The sequence below is a fragment of the Anabrus simplex genome, chromosome 2, assembly GCF_040414725.1.
Source record: "Anabrus simplex isolate iqAnaSimp1 chromosome 2, ASM4041472v1, whole genome shotgun sequence".
NCBI classification, from domain to species: domain Eukaryota; kingdom Metazoa; phylum Arthropoda; class Insecta; order Orthoptera; family Tettigoniidae; genus Anabrus; species Anabrus simplex.
Window position 1 is genome coordinate 284912449 of NC_090266.1, and position 11632 is coordinate 284924080.

Sequence of the window (11632 nt, forward strand, 5' to 3'; positions counted from 1 at the left end):
GGAAACTTACGTCTGTATTCCAGTCCATCGAAGTCTCCTGCTTTGAAGAGCATGTTAAAATTCTAAGGCAGTTACAAAAGGAATTTGATTCCAAGATTCCAAAATGTGGCAAATCTCGAAAGTAAATTTTATATTTTTCTTATCCCATTTGCTGTGGGTGTTAATAATTCCCCTTCAGATGTGCAGTTGGAACTGATCGATCTTCAGAATGATCGTGAACTGAAAGGCGAGTTTCGAAGTAGTAAAACATCGTCAGATTTCTACTTGTAATTTCCTCAGGGGATAATTCCTAGGCTTCACGGATTCACTGTGCAAAGTTCATGTTAGCCTCTACAGTACTCTTATAGGATATGTGAAGAATGTTTTTCACTCACGTAAATAAACAGTCCGCGGGACAGATATCAGGTGTTGGATCGTAACCTAGCATATACTCTACGATGAAGTACAACTCAGACAATAACTCCCAACGTCCACAAATCGGAAAGAGAGAAGAGACGTCAAACAATTTACAAAAATACTGTTATGAAATAATTCAAACTTTTATGTAACGTTGTAAACATTTAAACGTTTAACAAAGTTTGAAATTCAACACTTCATCTACTTATCGAATTATGTGAAATTACAATGTAATTAATCATACGAAAAGTGCTTCGTTCATTATTTATTTAAACAAAATAATATAAATAATTATTTATTTGAGAACTTAAATTACTATATCATACATATTACCACTTCATATGTACTGGTGTACAAGGTAGTAACGGTTAATTTATGAAAGAAGCTTAAATTGCTTGGGTTCATGAAATTCGTTCAAGAATTAATCTAATTGGTATAAATAATTATTATTTATTTGAGAACTTATGTATTTCTTCTTGAGGGGTATTATAATGTACAAGTTGGTTGTGAAATGTGTAAATTAACAAGCCGTATTTTCGCCACAATCTGAGTAAGTATTGGAACTGCAAAATAACGTTTATCCTGTGAGAGAATCTACTTACCCTGTCTGCTGTCTGTGAGTATCCAGCGAACGAGCACGCGGACGCATGGTACTGACAACATAGTGCATTGAGTTCGGGGTAATAGTTTTACATGTTTTACATGTTTGTTATAGGCCATTGACGCCTTAAGGTAACATCCATTTTGAGATCCCAAATGTTGGCCGTGCGGTTAGGAGCGCGCAGCTGTGAGCTCGCATCCGGGAGATAGTGGGTTCGAACCCCACTGTCAGCAGCCCTGAAGATGGTTTCCGTGGTTTCGCATTTTCACACCAGGAAAATGCTGGGGCTGTACCTTAATTAAGGCCACGGTCACTTCATTCCCAATCCTAGGTCTTTCCTGTCCCATCGTCGCCATAAGACCTATCTGTGTCGATGCGACGTAAAGCAAATAGCAAAAAAAGAAGTTAATTGCAGAATCAAAATGTGCGGGCAGCCTGTATCATATTAAGTTACAAAAGAACATGCAAGATAACTTTGTTTAGAAATGTTAGTTCAACTTCTATCCTATAAAGGGTTAAACAGAATTTGTTAAATAACATCAACTCTTTAACTTTGCGGCATCCAATGTACAGTAATTTAAGCATAGAATGTCTATTCTAAGGACTCCTTTAGCAACGTTTTCACTGATGAGAACAACTAGATTAACCACTGGGGAAGCAGTGAAAGCACATGAATATAATCGGTCACCATGTTCTCTCCAGAGCTGATTCACGTCTCGCAATAATAAAACGAAGGCATGAATACGTCTTCTAGGTCGTTGTGGACTCATTTTGGCCTCAGTGATGCCTGTAGTACTTGCTCAACGATCACGATGAAGAGAGTGATTACTAACGATCTTGAACACTACATACGGAATAAATAAAAATAACGCGAACAATGTTCAGCATGTTGTGCGGGAATGCAAGCTGTTCATTTCCAAGCAGAGATCCATGTCCAGTATGTCATCAAACATTTGCGAAAAGTCCATCAATTCGGTCATGCAAAGATTCGTTGCACATTGAAATGAGTGGAGTTTGGTAATCAGCACGCAATTCTGTAACTATGTGTAATTCCCCTCGCAACCTGTCGGGATATTTAGCTTTCAATATTGGAATTTCATTGTTCTTATTGAAAGAAAAGGAGAACAGAAGCTTTCTGGGAAGGACTGATGAATTGAGAGAAATTTACATGAAATGCATAACTTAGGATATCGTCGCTGTTGTGCCAAAACCGCGAATGTGACAAATTTCTTCCTATCCATTATTTTCCTTAAGACTTGTCACGCCTCCCATATGCATATTGACATGCAGTCCGTTAAAACAATTTTCGTTGAGTTCCTTTTCCTATTCGCGCGTGTGAAAGAAAATGAACGTTAAATACATCATACCGTAGGAGTGAGTAAATATGTCATGCAAACATACATTCATACAGTACGCTTCAGTAAGGTTCATTTTCCTTTAGATGCGCGCATAGGTAAATGAACTCAACGAAAATTGTTCTGATGGACTGCATATCAATATGTGGTTGGGAGGCATGACCAGTTTTAAGGGGGAAAATGGATAGCAAGATCATTGTGACATTCGCGGTTTGGGCACAGCAACGGCGATATGGTTTACCAATAAATATCGAAAGTTCTTTCTTAACCATCCTTACACATTCGAATTAAAAAAAGCACCCTTAGTGTTCTTCCTTCAACGCACCTGAGTGAATTTTGGTAAACCATTCGTCACTACCGTCCAATGAACTTACCGAAATTTGTGACCAATTGTAACATTTAAAATTAATTTCTGTATCTGCAAAAGTGTAAAAAAATGTTCACAGAAAATGTATTTTAGAATTACTAGAAGTACATTAAATCATCCCCCTGTTTTGCAATACCTCTCTTGTGTAAGGAATAACGGCCACCAAATTTGAATGTTTCCATTCTCCTGATTCTGAATCTAAGCTCCTTTGTTTTATTTCAGGTAAAGGTTATCGTAAACTAAGGGAAGGAACCTATAAACGAGTTCTGGAGTTCCTAATGAAGCTGTTCGACGTAATTCATGAGAACATGAACCCACGTATCCCGCCTCTTACACCAGAAGCTTCAGAGGAGATTGAGCAACCAGAGCAAGAGAGAGCGTGATTTTGTCTTTCCTACATAAATCGACTGTGCCCTAGAAGAATAAGCGAAATGTTATGTAAAATAAGAAAATTCCTTCCTGTGTTTGTATATATATATTTCCCATTATTAACATTGATTATTAGGCACACATTTATTTGCGATTTAGCGAATTACTCAGTTCCCCTTTACCTTAAAAGTTACAAAATACAATCCAAAGTTTCCGAATTGACTGGAGTATGGTAACAGGGGCTTGGTATTGGAAATACTTCAGTACGATCTTTGGTACGCTAATTTGCAAAAACTATTCCTTTGCTTAGGCCCCCATGCAGATCACTCAAATTTTAACTGTGACTGCATTTTTCTTCCGGAATGGGTTTAATTTCGATGTTCCCCCAATATAATCACATCAGAAACTTTCCATGCACCAGCAGATTTCCCGATAATTTATAGTATTCATTATTTTTCATTCCATTTTTGTGACTGGTAATGAAAACGATTTATGGAAGTCTGGTGTTAACGGCTCATAGGTGCGAAATTTTAGTTTACTATATAATTAGCTCATTTCATCCCACCCAGATTGACCATAGGAAAATATGAGTGAGTTTCAATTTTGTCAATTATGGTGAGCTGGTGGCCTAAAATGTAATGATTTGGAGTATCGACCGGATTTCAAAATAACGATTCACAATATGGGCGAAACGATATTTGAAGCCAGTTCATACAGAGAGAAAAAGTATCTTCTTCACATTTACTCTGTATATTGGTCGGCACCAGACTGGTAATCATATGCACACTTCCCTCACGATGAAGATCACCTTTAAGGTATAAAAGCATTCTTAACTTATGGGAGCAACAAAATATTCATGGAATAATGCCCGTGACTATTTCTTTCCTTCATCATTCATCATAGACGTCGAAAGTTCAATTGCTTAAATGATGATAGGCTACGTGATTATCTGCCCTTAGCAGTTCAAAGTTCAGATACTTACCTGCAAAGAAGGTAAAATATTTCAACTCTCTTTGAGAAATAATTAACGTTGGTGAGAAAGAAAATGTGAAAAGAATTATTTAGCGCAGACTTCTTCGTCAACACAGTGTAACATGTCCGTTGTGATTCGGTCTGTGGCCACTCAACAGCCTAGGATTCGGCACAACAGCTCGAATCACCATGAAAAACCGTACCAGTTCTGACCACGAAAATCGACCAATAAGGAATATTATGTGCTTGAGTGTCGAAAGCTTTCGTCTTCGGCGTAAATTTATTCTCACGATAGCAATTCGTAATGTACTCTCAGTCTCATTTTTCCCATGTTTGAGGACTTCTACAGGCATTGCGAACGTGGTTCTAAATTACGGCATTAAAGAACCAGAAACGAACAAGAATTCTGAGTCAGAATACTAAATGTGTGTGTAACAATTCATCTGGTAACGCAATGAACGAGATCAATGACTTACAGTTGAATCCAGATGATTAGAAATGGAACGGTTCACTCGATGCAAATTAAATTTTAAACAATTTTTCCACTTTAAAATGAGTTTTCATTTTACGGAGGTGTTGGTGAGTGTTAATTATGAATGTTCCCCTATTAGTACCCTTATATTTATATAGGTGACGAAATAACATTCATTAATAAGCAGGACGTGCCCTAAAAGCTACACCAAATGTCTAGCACGAGGGAAGTATTCGAACGAGATAGTAATGCTTAACAGTTGACAGTTAACTGTCTTCAAATACCTACTTTCCAGTTTGAAATAAGAGTCAATATCAGCGCAGGTTAGTTACATGGAAGTTTCTCTGAGAAGTAACTACTGATCTACTACTCTACACAGATTAAATGTATGTTCCCTATAACCACTTCAGTTCTTTCGGGAAGCTTGGATTGTCATCTGTACATTAAAATAAACCAGTTTTTGTTGTGATCTACAACTGCAGGGAGATGAGTAAATTCGCAGTTGTCCCTCCGATATGCTCCTCATAAGATTTCCTCGTGTATTTTTCACCGTGTTCAAAAGAATGCACAATTGTGATATTTCGTGAAAGACTAACGAAAAGAATAAATATTGTTTTAAGAACTCATGCTTCAACATACTCATTTGGTGACATTAACCTATTGATTTCATAACTTCTGTTGTCCTTTCTCCCACACCAGTTACTAATTTGGATCATTTTAAGTTACATATTCTTCTTGGTAATTAATTATACCTTATGAGGATATGTCATATTGCGTGATAACCGCCGATACGTTGATTACTCGCAAATATCAAAAGTGAAAACAAACTTCTATTCTCAAAATAACAATTGATCAGAAGGAAGCTGTTCATAATGAAGTAAGCAACTATTGTTCTTTATATTTATATTTCTTTATACACTGACTGACAGAGCAAATGCAACACCAAGAAGGAGTGGTCAGAACTTTATGCCAATTGCAGGGTAGACTGACGTCACTGAGGTATGCTCATGATGTGAAATGCGCCGCTGTGCTGCGCACGTAGCGAACGATAAATGGGACACGGCGTTGGCGAATGGCCCACTTCGTACCGTGATTTTTCAGCCGACAGTCATTGTAGAACGTGTTGTCGTGTGCCACAGGACACGTGAATAGCTAAGAATGCCAGGCCGCCGTCAACGGAGGCATTTCCAGCAGACAGACGACTTTACGAGGGGTATGGTGATCGGGCTGAGAAGGGCAGGTTGGTCGCTTCGTCAAATCGCAGCCGATACCCATAGGGATGTGTCCACGGTGCAGCGCCTGTGGCGAAGATGGTTGGCGCAGGGACATGTGGCACGTGCGAGGGGTCCAGGCGCAGCCCGAGTGACGTCAGCACGCGAGGATCGGCGCATCCGCCGCCAAGCGGTGGCAGCCTCGCACGCCACGTCAACCGCCATTCTTCAGCATGTGCAAGACACCCTGGCTGTTCCAATATCGACCAGAACAATTTCCCGTCGATTGGTTGAAGGAGGCCTGCATTCCCGGCGTCCGCTCAGAAGACTACCATTGACTCCACAGCATAGACGTGCACGCCTGGCATGGTGCCGGGCTAGAGCGACTTGGATGAGGGAATGGCGGAACGTCGTGTTCTCCGATGAGTCACGCTTCTGTTCTGTCAGTGATAGTCACCGCAGACGAGTGTGGCGTCGGCGTGGAGAAAGGTCAAATCCGGCAGTAACTGTGGAGCGCCCTACCGCTAGACAACGCGGCATCATGGTTTGGGGCGCTATTGCGTATGATTCCACGTCACCTCTAGTGCGTATTCAAGGCACGTTAAATGCCCGCCGCTACGTGCAGCATGTGCTGCGGCCGGTGGCACTCCCGTACCTTCAGGGGCTGCCCAATGCTCTGTTTCGGCAGGATAATGCCCGCCCACACACTGCTCGCATCTCCCAACAGGCTCTACGAGGTGTACAGATGCTTCCGTGGCCAGCGTACTCTCCGGATCTCTCACCAATCGAACACGTGTGGGATCTCATTGGACGCCGTTTGCAAACTCTGCCCCAGCCTCGTACGGACGACCAACTGTGGCAAATGGTTGACAGAGAATGGAGAACCATCCCTCAGGACACCATCCGCACTCTTATTGACTCTGTACCTCGACGTGTTTCTGCGTGCATCGCCGCTCGCGGTGGTCCTACATCCTACTGAGTCGATGCCGTGCGCATTGTGTAACCTGCATATCGGTTTGAAATAAACATCAATTATTCGTCCGTGCCGTCTCTGTTTTTTCCCCAACTTTCATCCCTTTCGAACCACTCCTTCTTGGTGTTGCATTTGCTCTGTCAGTCAGTGTATTTAAGGGGTGTTTACCATTATTGAATAAAGAACACGGCAAACAACTGTATTTATAACTCAAGCTCATTACAGACCTTGTTTGTTTTTGCGAAGAAGCTTGATTCTCACAAATTAAAGTAAGATGCAGAGAAATAAAAGAGCAGATAAATAAACTAGCTGCCTAACATATGATGACCATCCCACGCCGTATGGAATCCTTTGGATGGACTGTTAAGAAATCATATTGTAACACTGAGATCAAAGTGAAGTTCCTTCAAGCTCGACACCGTTCGGTGCCCCGAGATTCCTAGTGCATTGCGCTAGCACATGCGATCAATTGTCGGAGTCCATGGCTAAATGGTTAACTTGCTTTCTTTTTTGTTCAAGGGGCTCCGGGTTCGATTTCCGAACCTTAATTGGTTATTTCCCCTAGCTCGGGAACTGGGTATGTGTGTCATCCTTTAATAAAAAAATACAAGGAAAGAATGAGAAAATAAGAAAACATCAGTAATTAAAAAAGTAAAACATTAAAAAACCGGCTTGCAGGGGAGGGGTATTGAGGTGGGTGGTACGAGATCTTCGCCGTTAAGGGATATGCGCTCGCGCATAAAAGGAACAAGACCAACGCAAAGCTGCTTCCCCACGCATTCTCCCCGTGTGGATTAGTGATATCATGCAGGAAAGGTGGAGGGGGTCACACACTTCCTTTCCTATTGAGATCAAAATGCGCTCTTAAAATACTGAGTGCAGCTACTTACTGTATATGTTTACGGAAACTTGACAGACAGACAGTCAGTGAAGACTCGGCGACACAGCGTTTCATTGCAACTTCTGTATTCGTTTTCGCACTCTTTTTGTTTTGTTGGTTTTATATACTTCCTCTGTCCCAAAATAATAGTCGCATTTCTTTCGCAAGTAATTTATTGACAATAAACAATACAGAAAGGAATATACCACATCAAGCCGATGCTATTGATAGTACTCACAACTGCACCTGATCAATCAACACGTTTTAAGGCAGCACGAGCTGATATGACAATATCGGAATCACACTGTAGAACAAGAGGTATACACCCCTGTCGTTGCATTTTCTGTTTCCCCATGTGAGGCAAGTTGTAACAGTTCTTTCCATGAACCTTCATGCATTCAACCATAACTTGTTGCAGGGTCAGGAAAACATTATTCAGTGTCTCAGCAGGAAGGTCGTTGAAGGCTTTTTCAACAACAGTAAGAAGTTCATCTACTGTGGATGTTGCCTCTTGATATTGGAGAGGCTGTATGGCATGGAAGAAGCCGAGATCTAGGACATTCATATCTGGGCTATTTGAAGGCGGACAATACAATTGTATTGTTAAACCAGTATTAGAAGCGGCAGCTTTAAACTCAGGATCAGACGGATTGCGGTTTTGCATTATCCTGTTGTATGTAGATGGGTTTTGATGCTGTCCATGAAGGCCATATTAACTGGATAGCAGGAAGAACTTTCTCGATGAACATCTTTCTGTATTCGTCCTGTGTAACGGATTGGATAGGTTTCGTAACCAGTGTCCTCCTAGGCCTATTTTTGCTACTGCGTTTTGCTGGTTCCTGGACGATGAATGGAAATACCCCAACTTTACCATCAAAGTACTGCTTACGCATTGAATCAGGACGGGGACGTGCCACTGCTGCTAGAAACATCACCTTGGTAATGAAGCGTTTCTTCTGACAGGTTCGATGTGGATAGGGTTCTTCAGCAGCAAGGTAAAATCGTCCTTTTTCTGCAGTCATGTAAAACCATTTTTCATCAATATGAATCCGATCGAACATGTCCTGAAATCTTGCTCTGCTTATCGAAATTGCTGTATCCAACATTGACAAACAAAACTGCAAACGCTTCTGTTCTCCTGTGAAGTTCAGTGTTGGTTTTAGTCTTGTTGAATGTCGTCGAACAGCTTTTTCTTGGATTCTGCGTGTTGATTTTGCCATACCCAAAGCGACAGCTACAGATCTGATAGTCTTTCTTTGACGCAATGGAATGTTTTTAAGTCTATACTGATCTATGCATTTCTTCTTTCTACCGACTCTCCTTTTCATTCTAGCGGAGCCATCAGCAACAACGTTGTCATTCAATATGGAGTTCTCACGTTGTTTCCATATGCGCTCTGTGGACCGTCTATGAACGGCAAATTTCACAGCACCTTCCTTTATTACACCTCTTTGCAAGATGCTATTATTACTTACACGAAGTAAATGCTCATAAATGGCCCTCCTCTGATCATCATCAATATTGTTCACTCTTCCCATTTCTTCAATGGCACTTTATCACTGCAAGAACAATATGTAAACGGTACGTACTTCGTATTGACATCTATTGTACACACAAAGCGTCTGGCTCACGTCACTACCACTGCATTCACCGATAGCTTGAATTGATCTGAATAGTGATGGGCGAATGATACGGAAGTTCGAGCAGGCTCGAGTCGGCCCGATACGCTACGTAGGCTCGATGCCGTATCGAACCTGTTCGAACTGTCAGGCGACACCACACATCGACTAAGCGGAGCGCGGACGGAAAATTCGTCCTATTAGATTACTACCAGGTACACTCAGTATATTTATGTGTGGGGGGTGGTGAACACAACGTTCTTAGTGAACGGAAAGAGTATTTGTTTAAGTCTTTCTGGCAGTACGAACAACAGATTGGTAATATTTATTTCGTTAATATGTACCTTTGCATTTTACATTTTGTCCGCTCTTCAGAAACACGTTTCTGTATAACTTTGTCGTGTTTTGCAGGCTTAATGTTGTTAATCATTACTTTCAAGTACCGATAGTTAACATGTTTTTCGTATGCTACGAGCTATTATTTTCTCATTAATAATTAGTAATACATTATTATTTTATTTGCTATTGGCTTTACGTCGCACCGACACAGATAGGTCTTATGGCGACGATGGGACAGGAAAGGGCTAGGACTGGGAAGGAAGCGGGCGTAGCATTAATTAAGATACAGCCCCAGCATTTGCCTGGTGTGAAAATGGGAAACCACGGAAAACCATCTTCAGGGCTGCCGACGGTGGGGCTCGAACACACTATCTCCCAATAATACATTATTATGTCCGCCTCTGTGGTGTAGTGGTTAGTGTGATTAGCTGCCACCCCCGGAGGCCCGGGTTCGATTCCCGGCTCTGCCACTAAATTTGAAAAGTGGCACGAGGGCTGGAACAGGGTCCACTCAGTCTCGGGAGGTCAACTGAGTAGAGGTGGGTTCCATTCCCACCTCAGCCATCCTGGAAGTGGGTTTCCGTGGTTTCCCACTTCTTCTCTAGGCAAATGCCGGGATGGTACTTAACTTAAGGCTACGCAGGTGAGGCCGCCTGGGCGAGGTACTGCTCATCCTCCCCAGTTGTATCCCCCGACCCAGAGTCTGAAGCTCCCGGACACTGCCCTTGAGGCGGTAGAGGTGGGATCCCTAGCTGAGTTCGAGGGAAAAACCGACCCTGGAGGGTATGCAGATTAAGAAAGAAAGAAAATACATTATTATAATAGACGAATTTGTTATTACTTCAGACAGAGCAGACAATGGCCGGTAGAAAAAGGTCATGGACTTGGGACTACTTTGAAGAGCTTCCAGACAAACGAGTAAAATGCACTCGATGTGATAAAATATTAAAACGATAGTAAAAATACATCGACGATGATAAGATACTTAAAAATTCATAATATTCGTTCTTCGTCGAATGACACCATTCCAAATGAGGGGGAGACACCTCCACGTAAACGACGTCGACATATGCAGGTAAAAAATTCGTAATAGGTTCCGTTTTGTTTTTCATGAATAGCACAGTGGACGGCCGCTCGCATTTGACTGGCGAAAGGCTCAGAATATCCGCCTAGACAGGGTCTACATAGTTTACTGTTGAGGTATACAGTTTATACCGATTTTACGTGCGTAAGCATTACGTTATGAAACCATCAATTTATTAATTGATTGGCAATTAGTCCGCCTCTGTTGTGGAGTGGTTAGTGTGATTAGCTGCCACCCCCGGAGGTCCGGGTTCGATTCCCGGCTCTGCCATGAAATTTGAAAAGTGGTGCGAGGGCTGGAACGGGGTCCACGCAGCCTCTGGATGTCAACTGAGTAGAGGTGGGTTGGATTCCCACCTCAGTCATCCTCGAAGTGGTTTTCCGTGGTTGCCCACTTCTCCTCCAGGCTATTGCCGTGATGGTACCTAACTTACGGGCACGGCCGCTTCCTTCCCTCTTCCTTGTCTATCCCTTCCAATCTTCCCATCCTCCCGCAGGGCCCCTGTTCAGCATAACAGGAAAGGCCGCGTGGGCAAGGTACTGGTCATCCTCCCCAGTTGTATCCCAGAGCCTGAAGCTCCAGGATACTGCCCTTGAGGCGGTGGAGGTAGGATCCCTCGCTGAGTCCGAGGGAAAAACCGACCCTGGAGGGTAAGCAGATTAAGACGAAGAAGAAGATGGGCTATTAAAGAAAACGATGCCGAAAACCGAAAAAGTAGCTAGTGGGTCGTAAAGCCAATAACGAACAATGGGGTTCTTTACTTCTATGGTTATGGCCCCAAACAGGAAATAAACACCCCTTACATCCTCGTTTTAAAGCGCTGGGGAAATCGGGCTAGAAAAATATAATAAGGGCCAAGAAAGAATAATAATTTTATTGGCTTTACGTCCCACTAACAACTTTTACCATTTTCAGACACGCCAAGGTGCCGGAAGTTAGTTCCGCAGGAGTTCCTTGCGTGCCATTAAATCTGCCGACAAGAGGTTGACGTATT

At 42.2% G+C, this 11632-nt stretch overlaps 1 protein-coding gene across 1 annotated transcript in view; it reads left to right on the forward strand.

The window, feature by feature from the left end:
• LOC136862777 (protein tyrosine phosphatase domain-containing protein 1) overlaps window positions 1-5131 on the forward strand; it is a 914123-nt gene extending 908992 nt beyond the window's left edge. Inside the window, exon 13 of the mRNA XM_068226146.1 lies at window positions 2942-5131. Coding sequence (XP_068082247.1) covers window positions 2942-3102 — 161 coding nt within the window. The 3' untranslated portion in view covers window positions 3103-5131. The remainder of the gene's footprint in view (window positions 1-2941) is intronic.
• Window positions 5132-11632: the final 6501 nt, after the last annotated feature.